The sequence below is a fragment of the Megascapheus bottae genome, chromosome 4 (assembly GCF_031878675.1).
Source record: "Megascapheus bottae isolate mThoBot1 chromosome 4, mThoBot2.hap1, whole genome shotgun sequence".
In the NCBI taxonomy this organism is placed as follows: Eukaryota; Metazoa; Chordata; class Mammalia; order Rodentia; family Geomyidae; genus Megascapheus; species Megascapheus bottae.
In genome coordinates this window covers 5916579-5938016 of record NC_143512.1, presented here as the reverse complement: position 1 = coordinate 5938016, position 21438 = coordinate 5916579, and the positions used below count along the sequence as shown (strand labels likewise).

General features: G+C 37.2%; 1 protein-coding gene across 1 annotated transcript; it reads left to right on the top strand.

Annotated features, from left to right (window-relative positions):
- The first annotated feature begins 2439 nt into the window (after positions 1–2439).
- LOC150063910 (ovomucoid-like) lies at positions 2440–14471 on the top strand. Its single transcript, XM_090331079.1, has 4 exons — positions 2440–2602; positions 4741–4766; positions 6972–7102; positions 14292–14471. Exons 1-4 carry the CDS (start codon positions 2548–2550, stop codon positions 14350–14352), a joined length of 273 nt encoding a protein of 90 aa, XP_090187205.1. The 5' UTR covers positions 2440–2547; the 3' UTR covers positions 14353–14471.
- The last annotated feature ends 6967 nt before the right edge of the window (positions 14472–21438 follow it).

Below are 21438 nucleotides of genomic sequence, written 5' to 3'. Positions count from 1 at the left end.
GCTCAGTTTCCTCTCTCTTCGGTTAAAATATGTACAATTGCACTTGTATATATTCCACAGAATTTCGTGATGAAAACAAGTTTATGAATAAGAGTAGAGAATAAGCGCAGCATATCAATCCTCAGTATCAATCTTAAAAGTCCGAGCCATTGGTGGCTGCTTCTGCAGTCCTCACGCATGATGCAGGAAGAAAGTGCAATGCAGGAAGTATTTGCCCTTCTAGGCTGCTTCTGGGATCTTTAGAATGAGTAGAAACTCACTACCTTCTGAGACAAAAATTACTATTATTTTATCAAAGACAGTGAGTTAAGAGATTCATATTCTCTATCTCTTCATTTGTCCTAACTGTAGTCCTAGATATTATAGAGGATCGATCATTAAGATAATTCTTGTGTACTTCCTGAGTTTTGCTAACATTTGTTGAAATAAACCTTGTACAAGCTCCTAGACAAAGTGTTGTACAGCATGGTGAAATCACACAACTTTACATACAGATCTCTGGATATGTTTAGATTATAGAAGCTAGATTTTAAACATTTGATAACACCTGATTTTGTTATGAAACGTAGACAGTATGTATGACAAAACAAAAGGAAAGTGACAAGTTAATGAATAATTCCTCTTTTATCTTACTTAAGAATAATTAGATTTAGTAATGACAAACATATTTTCTAACACACACAGGAAATGGAGTTGGGACTGTCAAAAATACTATTTGAGTTGACTTTATGACTTAACCTCTTGAACAATATTGCACTGTGCTCCTCAGGCAACACCATAATCCTAAATCAAGTATCATAACAGGTTATCTAGCCAGATTTCTAAATGTTTCCAATTATCTCCAGAAAATTAACTTTTGTAAGCTTTTATATGTGTGTGTGTTAGGCTTGAACTTCAGTCGTATGTGATGTCTCCGAGCTTTTTCTTCCAGTCTAGCACTCTACCATTTGAGCCATTCCACAACTTCCAGCTGTTTTGTGTTATTTATTGGAGATATGAATCCCTTGGGTCTTCCTGCTTGAGCTGACTTTGAACTGAGATCCTCAATTCTCAGCCTACTGAGTAGCTAGGATTGTGTGAGCCACTGACACCTAGCTATGGCTTACCCTTTTGAAGTCATGTGCTTTATGTCCCTCAGAATGTTTAAAAAGAAAAAAAGAAGCAGACCATTCAGACCATGAACTCCAATGCAAGAAATAATACTAGTAGTGCATGGAACCAAGGGATTCCTTGTTGAAAATTCACTTTGCTCAATGAGTTTAGCAAAGTTCAAAACACTTTCTTCAATTCCTGCTTGAAGTCATTTCCTAATGCTTGGTAGAGTGACTCATATTGCCCTTCATTTTGACAAAAACTATGCAGCTGATGATGACTAGTTATGTATGGCCTCTGAGACAGAACATAATAGAGATGACAAGTTCTTGGTCCATCAAAATACACTTGACTTTTCAGAGACAAAACATTCTTACAACCGTGGATGGTCAAATCATCAAGAACATCCCAGCTTCATCACCATTGGATTTGTAAGACATCCATGAAGCTTCCCCTTCTCAGGTGTTGACATTGTCAGAGATCTTCCCACTAATAATAAATCAATTTCTAACAGAGAACAGGTAGATTCACATAGGCTTCCTTAGCACTCACGCTAACTCTATTGCGCCATCAAATTCAGGGCTCCTATGCATTTATTCTCTACAAGAGAGCCATGCCCTTAACCCTTGTACGCTGTAATTATATTTTTGTAATTATATCTGAGCCAGCCTGAAGCCCCCATCATCCTATTTATGCTTCTGTGTAGCTAGGAGTACTGGATTGTGCCACTACACTCAGATATTAGTTGAGATAAAGTCTTAATAACCTTTTGCATCTGCAGGCTTAGAACTGTATTTCTCTGGATCTCTACCTCCTAAACATCTGGGACGACAGACGTAAACCACAGGTATACCATAGAACAGCCTTTGATTCCCATGGATACATCTGATAATTTAAAGCTTCGTGAATGTCAAAGCTGGTAATATATGGTAACAATAATGGTTAAAGTCAGGGCTCTACCATGGTGTGATGATTTCCTGTAGGGAATAAAGGAGACAAAGATGCCAAAATTTAGCTAAAATTTTGGTTTCTCCATTCTATCAGTTCTCCACTGTGGATATAGTAAGTCAGAATCTTGAGAAAGAGAAAGCAAAAAATAGATGGCAAACAAGTTTGCTTTGAAAAATAATTCCCAGAAGAACTCATATTTGTTTCCGTGTGATTTTTGAAAAAGGGAGAATGAAACACAACCATGTTGAATCATGTTGTCTTACATTGGCTTTAGAGCCTGTTATGAAATTATTTTTCATGGAACTCTTCTTAGTTTCTGTTGACCTGGTGACACTTTCCTTGGTGACACATGTAAATAGATTACTTGAAAATTCACTTCACAATGAGATCTGAAGTTCTTAGCTTGGGCTTATGGCTCTGGGTTCAGCAGCAGAATGGAGCACTGAGGAGCTTGCTAGTGAATGTGACTGAAGGATCTCAGGTGTATGACTTCTGTTGCTCTTCATGGAAAAGACAAACACTCTCTTCCTAGTTTTCTTGGCCACAGGTTGTCTTTCATGTAAGGATTTGTCAAAGAATCTTGGGGAAGGAATGAACACTTAGCCTTTAATGCTAATAATTGCTAATAATCAGCACACTGATGATTATTGTTATTTGGATACAGTAAAATTTGAAACTTTTCAGTTAATTGTTGAGTAAGATTCCAAAAACACTCCCATATTCAATTTCAATGGAGATATTTTGAAAATCTATAGGTTGTAATATTCATGGGACAATTTGTCTTTATTTATTCTCCTTCCCCCTCTCTCTGTCTCTCTGTCTCTGTCTCTCTCTGTCTCTGTCTCTCTCTGTCTCTCTTTCTCTCTCTCTCTCTCTCTCTCTCTCTCTCTCTCTCTCTCTCTCTCTCTCACACACACACACACACACACACACACACACACACTCACACACTGTAGGATTTTACTGGAGTTACTACTAGATCATCATTAGATGCTATCAGATCTTAGAGCTCATGTCCTTTCTAACTCCAGCAGTGACACCAACAACAGAATTTCATGACATAAAACAATCCACTGAAAAGCACAAGTAGAGGAGAGGTGAAGAGAATTTTCACTTGCAGTAGTCACTGAAAGAAATCAAGGCTGTCAAAATATGTAAAATATGAACAAAGGTCAAAGTTATAGTTTCTACATGGGGTAAGGGGATATTGACTCCGATTTCAAGCCAAAAAAAAAAGTCTTTGGTATGAGGAAGTAGAGTTTAGCCAAAAGGCACATTCAAGGCTGGTGATATTCAGAAACTTAGGCAGGAAATCATGCTTTCTCTTAAGAGGCAACTAGGATAACTATAAAGAATTACTCTAGGGTTAATATTGACCAGGATGCATGGTACTCATAAACTGATATGTTGAATTGAAACCCCTTTGAACAGCCCCTTAAAATGAAAAGAAAAAAAAAGAGGCTGACCCTGGTGGCTCACACCTGTAATTCTAGCTACTCAGGAGGCTGACATCTGAGGACCAAGGTTCAAATCTAATGTACATACAAAAATCCATGAGATTCTTATCTCCAATGAACCACCAGGAAACCAGAAGTGGTGCTCTGACTCCAAGAGGTACAGCAATAGAGCTCATGGACAGCACTCAGGCCCTATAACTGGCAATAATAAATGAATGAATGAATAAATAAATAAATAAACAATATAAATAAATAAACAATATAAATATTTATAAATATAAATAAGTAAATGAAATGAAATGAAGTTTTAAAATGTCAAAAAGAAGAAAAAGAAGGAGGAGGAGGAGGAGCAGAAGGAGGAGGAGGAGGAAAAAGCAGCCAGAAGTGGAGCTATGGCTCTAGTGGGAGGTATTGTGCCAGCCAAGTATGACTGCAAGAACCTGAGTGTTCAAGCCCTAGCAAAGTCATGAAAACAAACAGACAACAACAAAAAACATAAAAACAGAAACAACAACAGCAAAACACCTCATGGCTATTTAAATTGTATGCATTCAAGGTAAGAGATGTGATTTATAAAAATTGGAAAACAGCCATTAAACACTGGCAAGGAAGTTATATCACAAAACTATAAGACATGCCTGTGAAATGACATTTCCCAAGCGTTTATTTAAATAAAGCCCTCCAGTGCAGAGGCTGCACTGGAAACAGAGAAGTCAGGCTTTCAGAGGCCCCTGAGTAACAATTTCATTCCCTTATACAGCAATGATTCCTATATTTTTAGTTATTTGTGTTTCCTAAAGTATGCTATGCTTCCCTAAGACTAAAAGTATTCGTTGATAAGTACTGAAGTATTAAGCATAATAAAATCACTATTTTTCTCAAAAAAAAAAAAGAATAAGGTCTGCCTAGTGTCTGAGCAGTCTAACTGTGGATAATGCCCTTAAACCTCAGAGTATGAAGCTCGAGTTTAAATCCCTTCTGCCTAAAGTCAAAGTCAACATTATATGGAGGAATGGGGCTAAGGTTGAGTTCCCAGTTGGGAGATTAAGGGCCAGAGGCATAAGAAGAAGAAAAGAATGTTTAGAAATGAAATATGTGCCAGATAAAATTTGTGTGGAGAAACTACCTTTTATTTTCATAATGTTCATTTGTATGTGATTACTTAATGGGATAAACAGCTATTTGTCTCCCAATACTTCATTATATTATTTGATAATTTTCTTAAACATTTTCGTTTCAGATATTTTGGGGGAAGATATTTTTAAGGTAAGTTTGCCCCTTCTATCTAAGTATGTTTTACCACTATTGTAGAGTTTCTTTAGTTTAAACCATAAACAACTGTCATCATCTGTCCACTTTCAGCAATACAAACACAATTCGACCTGAATATATATGTCATTATATACCATTGGCAATTGAAATTCCTTAGTAGTTCTTTGATGTTTTCTCTCCTTTCCTGAATGTCTCTGTTTTTACTCAGGTTCAGGTTCTCCTCACTTAACAAATCTTATTACAATAGCTATTCGTTTTCTTGGGTTTCAGCTGATCCAGGGAGTGGCTAATTAAGGCCTCCTATTTAATGAAATAGCATTTTCTGGAAAAAAGGCACACTCCCTTTGTTCCCATAATAACTATTCAGGCTAAAACAAAATAGAATAGTGGAAACTAGCCAAATTGCCCAAAGATGGTGAAATATTTCCTACCAGGCTCTTATCAGAAAGTTTCCCAAACTCTGCCCTAATCTTGAGGATGGGCTTTCTAAAACATAAATCCAAATGAGACTTCTTCCTACTTAAAACAGTGACTCAGTATTCTCAAGATCAACTTCATATGCTTTACAATACCCAGTTTCTCCCTGAAAGAATTTCCCTTCTCTACCCTAGAGTCTTGTTAATGTGAGCTATTGGAGGTTCGTGATATTTCCAGTTTTGTGTTTTTGTATATATAATTCCAAGTATCCTTCCCATACACCCTATTTTTTAAAAGTTACTTCCATCATTGAAGAGCCTTCCTAAACAATTCTGTGTGGACAAAATCAGTAAAGGAAGGACAAAAGCAAAGTTTTCCTCAAAGTAATTTAAATACCTTCTAATAGTCCATTAATGGTTATTTTATTTAACATTCCAGTGAGTCTATTATCGTTTTAGTAATTATAGTTTTTCTTAAATTTTCTAGAAAAAGGTAGGATAACTTCCAACCTATTATTAATATCTTTAAGAAAAACCTAGAGTTGTTAATAAAGTTTACACAGATTGTTTTTACATGTCAAAAAAGTTTTTAAAGAAAAATATCATGTGAACTTGAAAGAAAGAAAGAAATCAAGTAACTCAAGTTGGAAAACATTGTTGTAATGAAAACCATGGAAGGCTTATACAAAAGAGATTAGGTGGAATTAGTATGTTCATGGACAGATGTACCATGGAGTAAAAACACTGGAGTAGTAGAGTATGTAGTGCATTCCTAATCTATTATATAATGCCTGCGAACTTTCCTTCCCATCTGTAGACAAGTCATCCTAGTATTTAAGATCATTTAAGGTCGTCTAACTGCAACCCTGGTTGTACTGAGGAAGATTCAATTCTGACAGCCCTTTTCTTACTATTCAAGATTCTTAATGCTCAGATGATGGGAATACAGTTTATATAAGAGTAGGACTGCATAACATGTTTTGTCCCCAAAACTATAGTTACAAGGTGGCTTTGAAGAAGTAAAACCACAATTGCAGAGGCAACTTGATTGTGGTTACAGTTCTGTCTAAAGATTTTAGCCATTTTTTTTTATTACCTTTCTAACAAGTTGAAGACAGGAATTACATGGCCAAAGATTTGGGCTACAAAGCCAGAGGTATCCTGTAAAACAGTCATCACAAAGTTTCTGGCTGCTGGATTTAACATGCCAGAGTTTACTAGTTGTTTTTGTTTTTATATATTAGTGACAAGGTCTTGTTATATTTCCATGCTGGGAAAATAACTTGAACTTGGGGAACCACAAGTTCTATCTGCATCTACATCCTGCATGCTAGGATTTTAAGTATAGGTCATAACACTCCAAGTATGACATTCTTTTGCTATTTTAGTTGTGGTTTTAAAAAGACAATTTCTAATGTTTTTCTCTTTGCTAAAACTGAAATACTCAAACAGCTAAATTAGAAACTATTAAGAGATTATTATAGACTTGGGCCTGTGGCTCATGACTATAATCCTAATTACTTGCAAGGCAGAGATCAGAATTATGAGTTGACGCCCCCATGAACAAAAGTCAGTAAGACCACACCTCCAAAAATGCCAGCTATACTGGTATATGCCTGTAATCACGGCTGGCTGCAAAGGTAGAAGAAAATTTTGACCATCATAGTTAAAACTAAAATCATGAGATAAAGTAACCAGTAAGTAAAGAGAGAGCAAGGTGGTGGGGAGGTGAAGGCTATGATTCTTTTAATATAGAAAGTCTGACCTGTGAGTTCTGCTTTAGGTCATTTCGTGCAATCATTATGTAAAGAAGTTTGCACAGGAGAGACACATATGTTCCATCAGATCCAGTCCATTGTGTGCTTCTAATAATGTGACATACCCTAATTCCTGTGCGTACTGCTATGCCAACGTGTAAGTAAAAACATGAACCCTAAACAGCAACCAGCCCTCTGGAGAGTCTACTGTGGTATCTGCGTGATAATAGCTGACTATTACTATTATAGAAAATGTGAATGCAAAACATGATTCTGTGATTTAATTGTTCTTCATTTCTACCCATCGCCACATATCAGCTCCATGAAGAGTTGTAAGGTAAGTGGTAACTAAAGTATCCCCATCATATAAGAATATCTGCATCAATTACACCTTTAATCAAATCGTTCTTGGGTTGTATAAATGCATTATCAATGCATTCATAAGCTTGATTTACCCTGTCTTTAAAATCATAAAAAGATTTTTTAGTCTTGATCTCATAATTCCACAGAGCAGGTGTGTGTTCTTATCCACCTGTCCTAACAGGATTGAAGTATATTTCATTTTTAGGATTTGTATTTCCCAAATAACTAACAATAACTGTTATTCACAGACCTTGGTGGCCATTCATATATCTTCTTTGGAGAAGATTTATTCAAATACTTTGCTCGCCTTCAAATTAGATAATTCTTTTTTCATAATTTTTTGTGATTGCAAAGGTGATACACAGAGGGATTTCAGCTACATAAGTCACGAATGAATACATTTCCTTTGGAATCATGTGACACCTTCCCATGCTTTCTCCCAGTTTTTTCCACCTGTGCCCTCACCCACACGTTGTATAGTTCATTGTGTGTAATGAGTATCACTGCTGCAGTTTTTCATCCTTTGTCATACCATTTCTGTGCTCCAACCCTGCCCCCTCCCAAAGAAAGATAAACTCACACACAAGACAAAAGAAAAGCAAAGGAAAAGAAAAAAAAACAAACCTCTTATTTTCATTTCTTGGAATTCATTTTGATAAATATCATGTGGTAATGATCATATGCACATAACTGAAACCTTTGTGATCCTCTCCTAAGAATATTCTCCTTTGGTCTCACTGTGTGAATGTCACAGACCTGAACTATTTGTCATGTCCAAGTGTATTTTTTGTCTTTTAGTATCCAGTGTGTTCCCTTCTAGTTACATCAATGAAGGAAACTATGCAATCTTTGTTTCTTTGGGTCTGATTTACTTAATAAAATACCCAGTCCTTACCAGGAAGAACAGTGTTGGAGGAATATCAGTATAAAACTTCAAACCCTATTACAAAGCCAGAGTAATAAAAATGGTTTGATACTGGCTCAAGAATAATTCTGAGGACCAATAGAACAGAATAGAAAACCCAGAAATGGACCCTAGACCTGTGGCCACCTAATATTTGATAAGGGAGACAAAAACCATGTTTGATAAAAGACAGCCTCTCCAACAAATGGTGCTGGAAAAATTGGCTAGGTCCTTATATATCACCCTGCAACAGAATCAATTCTAAATGGATCAAAGACCTCAATGTAAGACCAGATATCAAGAAAATATTCCTGGAAAAGATAGGGGAAACACTGGGACTCCTTGCCAGCAGGCAAAATTTCCTAAGGCTGGATGCTTGTGGCTCATACCTACAATTCTAGATACTCAGGAGGCTGAAATCTGAGGATCATGGTTCAAAGCTAGCCTGGGCATGAAAGTCCATGAGACTCTTACCTCCAATTAACCACCCGAAAACTGGAAGTGGCACTGTGGTTCAAGTGACAGAGTGTTAGCCTTGAGCTGAAGAGCTCAGGACAGTGCCTAGATTTAGAGTTCAAGTCCCACGACTGACACATTTAAAAAAAAATCCAGAATTACAACAAATGAAAGGTAGACTGGATAAATGAGATTGGGTCAAACTTTCAGCATAACAAAGGACATAGATAACAAGAGAAATAGAAAGACCATTAAATGGAAGAAGATTAAGACTTTTGTTAGCTATACATTGGAAAAGGGCCTCATATATAAAATATTCTCGGTTTTTTTTTCAGTCATGGGGCTTGAACTCAGGGCCTGGGAGCTGTCCCTGAGCTTTTCTGCTCAAGGATCGTATTCTATCACTCTGAGCCACAGCTCCACTTCCAGATCATTCTTTACTGTTGTAAGCATTCTTCCTTCTAGATATAAACTGTCTTGTCTGTGTGCTGATTATGATGTATGAACTCAGGATCTGAGTTCAGGACCTCGGGACCCTCCCTTTAGTTTTCTTTTGCTCCAGGCCAGTACTCTACCACTTGTGCCAAGCTTTGTTTCCTTAGATTCTATCTCATGTTGATTTCCAAATATACCCATAATATAGTTTGTCTTTATTATTCATCACTGATGTCATTAGAAGCAAAGAAGAGTCCTTTGGTGTTATATTTAAGAAACTATTGCTTATCATAAGATCATGGAGATTTACTCGCATGTTTTATTCTAAGAGTTTCTGCTCTTATGTCTTGATCGTCAGTTCTGTCAATTCTTTTGTTTCTTGTTGCTATATCAATACCATAATGGATCCAAAGTCTTTGTTTCTGAGTCTCAGCTATACATGTTGAAACATTCTATTCTTTTCCTCACTGATTCATCTTAGCAGTTTCACTGACAATCAGTTGACTATAAATATAAGGGTCAATTTCTGAATTTTCAGTTTCATTCATCTATATGACTTGCTTTATACAAATACCAGATTGTCTTTATTACTATAGTTTTTAATGTAGTTACAGTACTTACTATACTTTATCATAGTTGTTCCTATAGTTTAAATTTTGAGAACAGGAATTTTGTGTTTTTCAAATTTGCTCCTATCCTTAGGAAGTATCAATGATATTTTCATAGAATAATGAAATTGGTGTAGTATAATAGTTTAAGAGTAAAATAACAGGAAAAAATGGTTTCAATAATTTATAGGACATTTGCTAATTTAGCAAGTGAATTTTGTTATTAGGTATGATAGTGCTACAACTACCAGTAGCTCCAATGCTCACTACTTTTACTGACAAAAAAACCATTATTTTCTAAGATTTCCACTTCCCAGTGTGACAATAATGAGATTAGTGGTTTTGCAACTTAAATATCATTGGCTATGCACAGCATTCCTAAAGTTTAGCACACCAATGCACTAGGGACGGTCTTTTCATTTTATTTTTTATTATTGAGGTAATATATAGAGGGGTTACAGTTACATTCACCAGATAGTAGGTGCATTACTTCTCACACATTGATACCCCTTCTCATGTTTTTGTCCCCATTTCCCTCCCCCACTCCCTCCCAATCATTTTGTTTTTCCCCTTCCCTATTTCAAATAAATGTATATACAATATACCAAGTAACAAAGTCAGATACAGTAACAATATGAGATTAACCAAAGGGCAACAAAGGAGATGAGAAATAACATAGTACACTAAGAACAACAATCACTCAAGATAAAGCTCTTGTTTCCACATTAGTGACCATCTTTTTCAATCCCAAAATACTTGGGAGATCCAATCTGCCTCTTCCACCAACATTTCAGAGGGAGTTCTCACAAGAGCATTATCTGATATCATACTTTTCACATTCATCTCCTTTAGCCTTAAGTTGCTTTCTTCTCAGAATATCAAGGCATTCCAAATGCAGGGCCATGTCATATTAGTGATAAAGCGAAGAAATTAATCATTCCTTTACACTAACTGCACATGTACCTCCTTCTGCTGTTCAGGCTAATTCAGGATGTTTTGTACTTTGTCTCTTGTCTTGGAGTAATTAGACAATTGATTCGCTGAAGACATTCTGAAGATCTATAACTTTATATTTTACTTAAATATTCATCCTTATAAAGCCATTTCTAATTGACAGATTAATTGGTTGGTTGGTTGATTGCAGTGCTGTGAATTGAACCTAGGGCCTTATACATGCTAAACATGTGTAATAGCACTGGTTTACCTTCCCATCCTCATATATGATCTTTTAAAATTTTCACTTCAGGACCGGAAGTTTGGCCTAGTGGTAGAGTGCTTGCCTAGCATGCACGAAGACCAGGGTTCGATTCCTTGGTACCACATAGTTAGAAAAAGCCAGAAGTGGTGCTGAGGCACAAGTGGTAGAGTTCTAGCCTTGAGAAAAATCCAAGGACAATCCTCAGGCCCTGAGCTCAAGCCCAGGACTGGCAAAAAAAAGAAAAAAATTTCACTTCAATAGTACAGAACAAGATTTCTAAAAGTAACCTTAACAATGAGAAAGCATCATATCTTCAAACTATATATACATAAAAATTATTTCTATACTTATTTCTATAATTTATATTATATAAATACATTACTTGTCAGCAGAAATGTAAGGTATTAAAAGTAATATTTGATTAGTAATCATTTAAAACATATATACATCTGGTTTTAATTTTGTGTTTATGTGTACCAGGCTCAGTGCTTGGCTCTACATTGAAATTATCTTATTCATTATTGAAAATAATCTTACAAACATGGTATTATTCTTACCTCCCATTTTATAGATACTGAAACTGGAATCTAATGAGATATAGGGATTTATCCAATGTATCAAAGATAACACAGGAAGAAAACAGAACACAGATTCATAAGGACAAAAACTTAAGGAGTTTTCAAAAACAATGTTATGGGATTTGAACATATTCAAACAGTGGGGTCTTTGCTTAGCATGTATGAAGCCCTGGGTTTGAGCCTCCAAAAAATGCTTGAAATTTTTCCATTTATTCCATGAGGTCAATATATATCCCATGAATTCTAGAGGTAGAAAAGGACACACAACACACACACACACACATATATTAATTCAAATAATGATTTTGAACAGATTACATTTTAAAAATGTTTATTGTAAAGGTGATGTACAGAGGGGTTACAGTTACATAGGTCAGGTACTGAGTAGATTTCTTTTTGAACAGTGTTCTTTTTTCCCTCATTTTCTCCCAGTTTTTTTCCCTCACAAACCCCCTACCTACCAAGTTGTTTAGTTCATTTCCAGCACAGTATCTAGTGAGTATCACTACTGAGTTAGTTCACTCTTTGTTCCACTGTATTTTTAGAAAGCATTTTCCCTAGCAATGCCCTTAACAACTCACACCACTACTACAAGTGGGCATAGAAGAGATATTCTCTCTTTTTTTGCCAGTCCTGGGCTTGAGCTCAGGGCCTGAGCACTGTCCTTAGACTTTCTCAAGGCTAGAACTCTATCACTTGAGCCTCAGCACCACTTCCAGCTTTTTACTATGTATGTGGTACCAAGGAATCGAAAACCCTGTATTCGTGCGTGGTAGGCACGCACTCTACTACTAGGCCAAACTCCCGGCCCAGAAGAGTTATTCTTATGTAGATAAAGTTAATTGTCTTGTCCATATTTACAAAAAATAAGTAACGCTGTGATGAAACCTGTTTCATCATAGTGTATAATTTTTTTGATGAGTTGTTGTAGACGGTTGGCCAGTATTTTGTTGAGAAGGTTTGCATCGATGTTCATCAAAGAAATAGGTCTATAGTTCTCTTTCTTTGATGAATCTCTGTCTGGTTTGGGGATGAGAGTTATACTGGCTTCATAGAATGAGTTTGGTAAAGAGCCTTCATTTTTCAATTTCGTTGAAGAGCTTGAGGAGTATTGGTGTGAGCTCTGCTTTGAAGACCTTATAGAATTCAGCTGTGACTCCATCTGGCCCTGGGCTTTTCTTAGGTGGAAGTTCCCTTATTGCCATTTCTATTTCAGTGCTTGAAATAGGCCTGTTGAGTTGGGTTAGTTCTTCTTGGTCCAGTGTGGGTATGTTAATATTGTCTAGGAATTCGTCCATTTCTTCTAGATTCTCAAATTTGTTGGCGTAAAGGTTTGAGAAGTATTCCCTCATGATACTCTGGATCTTGGTAATTTCTGTCGTGATATTACCATTTTCGTCTGTGATTTTGTGTATTTCGGTATGCTCCCTTCTTTTTTTGGTAAGATTTGCTAAGGGTTTGTCAATTTTGTTAATTCTTTCAAAGAACTAACTCCTTTGGAAAGACTTAGAAAAAAATCATATTAAGTGAAGTAAGCCAGACTCAAAGGAACTTAGGCTCAATGGTTTCCCTCATTTGTCATAATCTGTAGAAACCTTGGACTCTCAGCATAGATTTGCAATAGAGCAAAACCTTGATACAAAAGGCCATATAGTAGGACTCTAAATGAAAGGATCTCTAGGATATAGAAACATAAGCCATATAATGAATGATTGTTGTTCTTAAGGTACTATGTTATCTCTCATCTCTTTTGCTGTCCCTTGGTTATCTCATATTGTTACAGTATCTTACTTTGTTACTTGATATATCGGATATGTTTGTATTTGGTTATTTGAAATTGGATAGGGAAGGGGGGAAAACAAGATGAGGGTTGGGGGTGGGGGGAGGGAAATGGGGACCAAGACATGTGAAAGGGTATCAATGTATGGGAATTAATGCACCATCTATCTGGCAAATATCATGAAACCCTTCTATTAATTATAATAAAAATATATGAAAAAAATAAGTAACACATCCTTTCAAGTAGCTCTTATGTGCTGACAGCATGTCTCAAGCCCTAACACTTGTCAGGAAGCACAAAGCCTCTGAGCTTTGTGAAACCCCATCACCAAAAGAAAAAATTTCTCTCTCATGTGGCTAGTTTTCAAATGGACCTTTTATTAGACATGCAAACAGAAGTCCACTGAGTAAGATTTAGTATAAAGTGTGGTAATTGAGTTGCTACTGTTATTCTTCTGTTGAAGACCAGTATTTTTCCTTATGTTTTCTATATTCCCATGTTGAAGACCAATACTTTTCCTTATGTTTTCTATATTCCCGTATTTGTCTTGTTCTTGGCCATTGTCGTGTTTATATCCTTCCTGGTTACAGGTAATAGACCATTTTCACAATCAGACTCAAAAATGTTCTCTGAGGAGATACCCAAAATTTTAAAGATACAGTAATTTTAAAGTAATTTAAAATTATAAAGCTATAGTCATTGTGATTCAGAGTAGTGAAAATTTTACCTAATGCCTCAGCAAGAAATTGCTTCCTCCACTAACTTCAGATCATACAGTTTTACATGTCTGCTACACATTCTTGTACATAAGTTACCATGACTACAAAATATAGAGGATTCCACAGTGGAAGAAAGCATTTGTTGAGAGATAAATCTTTGTAGCCGTGGGCTACTTGTAAGTCAGTAGTTCTTGAATAAAGGTTTTCCCTCTCTTGAAATTGCTACTGTAATACATCTAGGTTAAGAAGGAGAAAAGTTCTATTTCTGCAAATGATTTCTAAATATTTATGTTAATTTCTCTTAGAGCTTTGAATCTCACTCTTCAAATGCAATACCATGGAAAATGCCAGAAGTCTGACTCTTGAATATGGCCTGTTTATTCTTCATCATGAGTGAAGTCATTTGAATTATGCATCATCTTTTCCTCAAAAAGAATTTGTTATATTGCTCTAGTTTTTAATCAATAAATGTTATCTCACATAAAGCTCCTCTTTGTCTAGAGACATACATAATGAGATATGTAAGAACTTTTCTTGAATACAGAAATGCAAAGCTGACTAGAAAGTAACCCTTGGCTATGAGCGACTCCAGCTTAAAAAGTAAATTAGACAATCCGAATATTTATTCAGTAAATTCTATTTAAGTTCTTATGAGATTTAGAAACTTGGCTAAACTATTAGTCTTCAGTGATAATCAAACAGGTTTGTACAGTTATGGAGAGGAAGTAAGAAAACAAATGAGTATTAAACAACATAAAAATGTATGAAGCAGGGAGTATTGGCTCACACATGTAATCCTAGCTACTCAGGAGACTGAGATCTGAGGATCCCAGTTCAAAGCCAGCCCAAGCACTAAAGTCCGTGAGACTCTCCAATTAATCATTAGAAAGGGGGAAATGGGGCTGTGGCTCAGGGTTAGGGCAGTAGCCTTGAGCTGATGCGCTCAGGGACAGCTCCCAGGTCCAGAGTTGAAACCCCATGACCAATAGATAGATAGGTAGATAGATAGATAGATAGATAGATAGATAGATAGATAGATAGATAGATAGATAGATAGATAGAAAAATAATAACCTATGCCATCTATCAGCTTGACACATGAGCCTTCTACTTACACAAGGGCTTTATTGTCCCCTTGAAATAATTTTATAGTACATTTGCATCTGACAATGCTACTTTGTGACTATGATAAATCATAACAAAGACAGTAGCACTCCATAATCATGTCTGAAGATAGACCAAGAATGAACATTACCCCAGCCACAGAATACCAAACATCCTCTTATCTAAGGCAAATGAGTGACTGTTGTTTCTTCAACAACTGGGGCTTTTGTCTTCCTTCTAAATAAGGTTTTTAAAAGATTACAGTATTACTTCCACTTTGTGTAGGTATCCAAGCCAAAGTAAAATGTCTCTTCTCTAAACTTTCCTCAAAATGTGCCTAATAATTCCCATTCCTACCCAGGTCCTTTCCAGTGCTCTCCTGCTGAGATGTCCTTTGGCTTCCCCATGTATATGATTCTGGAAGAGCAAATCCAACTTTAATATAACTAATGTATTCTTAGCGGGGTTTTTTTGATGAAGACATGACAAAACAACACTTGAAAAGAGAAATCTATTGCTCCTGTTGCTCAAGCCATTTTTCCTCCCTCACTTTTCTCTGCTCGGGCATTTACAGAGGCAAAAACAATATGAAAATAGATGATTTGGGACTCACTGAAAGCAAGGGGCAGGGAATATTTGATTCATTTACTATACATTCATTGACTTATATCTGCCTTACTCCAAACACAATTTAAGGTGGCTGACATGCAATGATAGGAAATGTGAGCAGTGATCGGAAAGCTTACAAAGATGACATCCTGGCCAAAGGGATATGACATTGTATTTCTAGATCAGAATGAGGACACCCCAAATAAGATTGGGGCTTAGCAGAGATTCTTCCTCCACAGTAGGGGAGGGAAAACCAAGGGCAAGTGTTAATTGTTGGACTGACCTCTACCTTTATTATCCCAGGTACATACAGGCACCAGGCAAAACCCCTAGGAATGCATGAAGGTGCTTGAGGCTCAGACAGGGCAATCTGCCTAAGGCCAGCTGTAAACATTCATAGTGGACCCAACCAAAGAGCCTCCAACTCCCTAGATTTAATGGCTTTTTCATTAGCCTCTGCTTCCTTACTCAAACTCCATAGAAGCCTGACCCCAAATTTACTTACTCCCTCACACAACCCCTAAATCCTCTGGAAGGTCTGTGCCCAGTCCTCGCCACTGAGTCTGGCCTATTGCTTTTTCATTCCCCTCCATTTTCCTAACATTAATCACCTCTTGTCAGATCTCTTGTCACTGCAAGCATTGCCTTCTTTGCTGAATATGTTTCATCCACAGCCCATTTTCAGTGCCCATCTCCTACTTACGAAGAGCTGAGACCAGTTCTTTCCAAGTCTAGAAAATGTCTTTATCCCCCTACCTCATTCCACTCTCAGCCTTGAAGAATTTATGAATGTAACTAAATTATTATGCAAATCCAAGACATTTCATTCTAATCTAGTGAAAATTTCTCTTTTTTTAGGAAAACAGAAGTATTTTACTAAAATACAATTTCCATAAAGGCATACAACATGGGCACAGCTTTTTATGAAGGGAGAATCTACAGTTGACAGAAGTGTCTCAGTGTTGTGACAAATGGTTGTGGTGTTTAATGTTCCAGTGTTGGTTCAGACAACCAAGCTTGTCCATCTACAGTCCAAGTCTAGTTAGTGTTGACTAGAGTGTTTAAAGAACTGATTATTTGCTTTAACCAATATGATTAGACTCAGATAAATGGAAGGAAGGAGCCTATAAAATTCAACCTATTTTCCTCCTATAAAATAAAGAAAAATATATCTCATAACCCCATAGCTAACTCTGACGACTACTTTCATTCACTTTATTTTTATACCATGATGAGAGGAATCAAGGCAGAAACCCACTATTTTTAAAAATCCAGACTGTACTTCCAGATTATGCAGTATTTACAATCCAGATTATACTTTGGGCCTCTATTCATGTTTTACAAACTTGCCAATGGGCAAAAGAAGATGTCTGAGCTCATATTCTGTGATATTTTTATGACTATGTACATTTAGTGAAAAAAACTGAAGAGGTCTTAGCAAAACAGGGTGGGGCACACTTAATGAAAAGATTGTCTTAAATATCATTCATAGCACACAGAGCTTGATCCACGTACTGGTTCTATGGCTTGTGCTGTATTAGTCACCACAGCTCTGCTACATTGCTTGCTAATAGGTCATGTAGTTTAGAAGCACTTTGCAAAGCCTAGATTCATAACTGAACTGTGGACATCTGCACTGCTGAAGGCCAATTATCTTTCAAAATATCTAAACATTCTTTCAGCTTTTCTGATAATTTTGGGTTATGAAACATACTTTAGGTGTTGCCATAGAGTATTCTGGGAGCAATATTTTACTTTTAAAAGGCCCTCTGTCAAAAGGTACCACCAATGACTACATGAAAACAAGCAATGCTTTCATCTGATTCAGCTTTGATGCCAGGAACTGCCTTACCCAGCAAACACTGGATTTCCTTAATGATCCTGTAAGGCAGCCTGATTATGTTGTCAAGTGCCAAATTTAGTCCCTACTCTAGTTCCCAACAGTTTTCCTCACTAAGTCTAATAGTTTTCAAGTGAAGCCATGTCATTCATTACATTTCAAGTAGGTGGAGGACTTGAGTATTGGCTTAATATCTAAAGTGGTATTACTGATCGTATACTTTGTCACTCTAGTGACAAAGGCTCTGCAGTGCTTTAGGCAATCCTATTTCAGAATGAACTGATGATCCATTCAATGTGTCAATGTAGTTCCTAAAGAAAACATCTCACCCCCAGGTGGGTCTATTGCTCTTTTTGCTTCCCAAGTTCCCATTGGGGTCAGGAATCAGTATGCTGCACTGAACAGCACATGGCCTCAAAATCTCAACATACAAGTCCAAGCATACTTTGTTGTCATTTTAGCAAGGAAGAGAAAACCTATTTGCCATTTTTGTCCTTTGCTTGTTTTTCTTTTTAAGACTACGGAAGTTCCTAACTGCAAGACATTAAGATTGGGAGGAATGTGCTTCCACACCCAACCAGATGTGATGTATGACTCAGCAGCAGAGTGACAAGTAATAGGACCTGAGTTCATAGCCTTGTACCACTCCTCCCCACCCCTATACACACAGGAAAGAAGAAAGAAGGAAGAAAGGGAAGGAGGAAGGAAGAAAGGAAGGAAGGAAGGAAGGAAGGAAGGAAGGAAGGAAGGAAGGAAGGAAGGAAGGAAGGAAGGGGAAGAAAAGAAGGAAGAAAAAAGACTGGGAGTACATGATTTTTTAATTTATATTTTTATTATATTCAAATAGTTGTCCAGAGAAGTTACCATTCAACAAATCAGATTATAAATACAATGTGTCATTCTCTCTGACTCCTCTAGAATTGTTGAATTGTATATGGTATCTCCACTTAATATGCCATATCCACATTAACTGTTCCCTTTTCCATGCCTGTAACCATAGCCTGGTCATTTGATTGCTGTCCTAATCCTTCTAAGGACCAAGGATACGAACTCTGTAGCTGATACAAGAGGTCTCCTTGACAATGAATGCTGTCGGCACTTATTATCATTGCTTTCTCCTGGTTCAATGAGTGAACTACACCCTCTAGTGGGCAAATCACTTGGAGGATACTGCATTTCCTTTCTTCACATTCATAGAATACCCAACTCAAAGTGACTGTGAAGTAAGGAGGCTGAATCTAAATAGTTTCTTACTGCCATCTTGGTGCTTGTTGCTAGGTGGAGATAGATCTCCACACAATGCTGAAAAGCCTATAGGTGAGAGAGGCCATTCATTGGATGCAGAAACCAGTTCAAGGTGAGTGAGGAGCACTCTGCTTCAGAGAAATGCAGATAGCATAGCCTTAGTAAAGCTTTGCACAGAGCATGCTCTGACCAGGCCTTGATTAACTCCCTAAATGGCTTCAATCACCAGCTTCTGAGTAGTCTCTAAGTAGACCTTCTATGGAAGATTAAGGTATATCTTACCTAGATGGAAAAGTTCTGCTGGTATATGAGCTTATACCTGAGTATGTCCATGTAAGGTCTGGCATCTTGTCTTCATGGTGGGTAAGGGGTGAGGTGAAGTATCCCTGCCCCAGATGATGGGTGTACCTGAATTGCTGGAGATGGGGATGGGAATTAGGCTGACAGGTTAATCAAAATGGCAGTCCAGTCCAGTGCCTGGGACTGAGACTCTTTTTGTAACCTTGCCCCCTGAGCTGACCCCATTTAGGCTTGGACCCTTTCTGGTGCAAGGATGCCATGCCATGTGTTTTCATGTTCCTGTCCTGTCTCCTGGCTGGTCTCTGGTCACCATGGCAACCCACTTCAGCTCTCCATCGGAGCTGAATTGGCTTGCTGGTATTGTTCTTGTTTCCTAATAGTGTCAAGCGTATTTGCTGGCTGCCGGTCTTTTAAACAGCAGTGTAGCATGCAGTCATGGGCCTGTTAATAAAGACTCCTATGTCTGACCTCTCAAAATATGGCCTCTCTCTTTCCATACCTTTTAATACCACCAGGAAGAAAACAGCAAAAAAGACAGATGTTTTCACACTCCAGCTTGGTATGCCATCTTTGCCTTCAAACCTGCCCAAAGTTCGATTCCCTATTACAGCTATTGATTTTTCTAAGTTTAGGCATAATAAGCCATGATGTTCTCGGGAAGTGAAATGATTTTTTTAATTGTTTAAATGCCAGAAAATGTTCCCTAGAGAAAAAGAACTTGATCTAACAATCCACCAAGCTGGAAGGTCTGCTGTCTTCCCCATTCTGAGGACCCCAGGGTGTGTATGTTCTCAAGCTACCTCTTGCTCTGCATTCCTAATTTTGCAGAGCTCTTGATCCCTCATTCAGTTTTATGAGTTGTTTCATTCCCTGCACATCGGTCCATGTTTAATTCCCACTATCTTCATTTTCCATCTATTACGAAGTACAAAGAATGTTTTCTGAAGAGGAAAACTAGTACAACAACATAGCATACATTCTGTGTTTTATTCGATGTGTTATCAGGACATTTCCATCAAAAATGATGAAAACCAAGAGTGAAATTTCCCTTCCGCCCAAGAGGTAACACCTTTCAAAACAGGAATCTTAACTGATCAGTAAATAAGAGCAAGAAATGATAAATAGGATTGTTCTTAAATAAAATTCTACAAGGAAACAAGTTAACCAGAAAGGACACTACACTAAATGGAGAAAACCTTTTCAAGATTTCAAACAAACAATTAATATAAAACATATCAAAGAAGCCAGGAACCAATGGCTCACATCTATAATCCTAACTATTCAGGAGGCTGTGATCTGAAGATCCAATCTTGGGGCTTGAACTCAGAGCCTGGACACTGCCCTTGAGCTTTCTCAAAGTGAACACTCTACCATTTGAGCCACAGCTCAAGGTCTTATCATCCCTCTGCAGCTCTTAGACCCTCTCTTGCTGGTTTCCCTTCCTCTATCCCCGATTCCTTTCACAATCCTGTCATACTATTATTATTGTTGTCATTTTTTTAGGTCTAGATTCCACATATGATCAAAAACATGCAACATTTGTTTTTCTGAGCTTTGCTTATCTTCTTCAATATGATGATCTCCACTTTTCTGCAATACACAAAATTTTACTCATCCTATGGTGGAGTAATGTTTGTGTGTATTATTTTTTATTCATCCATTCCTGGATATCCAGGTTGATTTCATTTATGTCCAAGAGTGACATAACAGGATATTACAATCATTTTTTAGGAACCTCCATATTGTTTTCCATAGTGACTACACAAATTCATATTTTTAACAACAACGTAAAGGATTCCTTCTCCCATCTTGGACCCTGCTGTTCTTTGTGCTTTTTATGATAAAATTTGTTACTAGGATGAGATGAAATGTCAATATTATTTTTATTTACATTTTCTTTGTTTCTAAGCATGTTGAGCCATTTGTGATGTAATTCTTTGCCAATTGTACTTTTGAGAACTGTGTTTTCAATTTGCCCATTTGTTAATTATAAAGTTTTTCTTTGGTATTTAACTTTTTGAGTTTGTTTGTTCATTATTTTATTATTTATTGCTGATCCTGGAGCTTGAACTCTGGGTCTGGATGTTGTCCCTGAGCTCCTTTTGCTGAAGGCTAGCACTCTACCACTTGAGCCACAGTGCCACTTCCAGCGTTTTCCTGTGATTTATTATAAAAAAAAGAGTCTCAGAGGGTCCTGAAGTATGGCTTAATGGTAGAGTGCTCACCTAGCATGCATGAAGCCCTGGGTTCAATTCCTTGGTACCAGGTACACAGAAAAAGTTGGAACTAGTGCTGTGGCTCAAGTCGCTAGCCTTGAGCAAAAGTGCTGAAGGATACTGTCCAGATTCAGAGTTC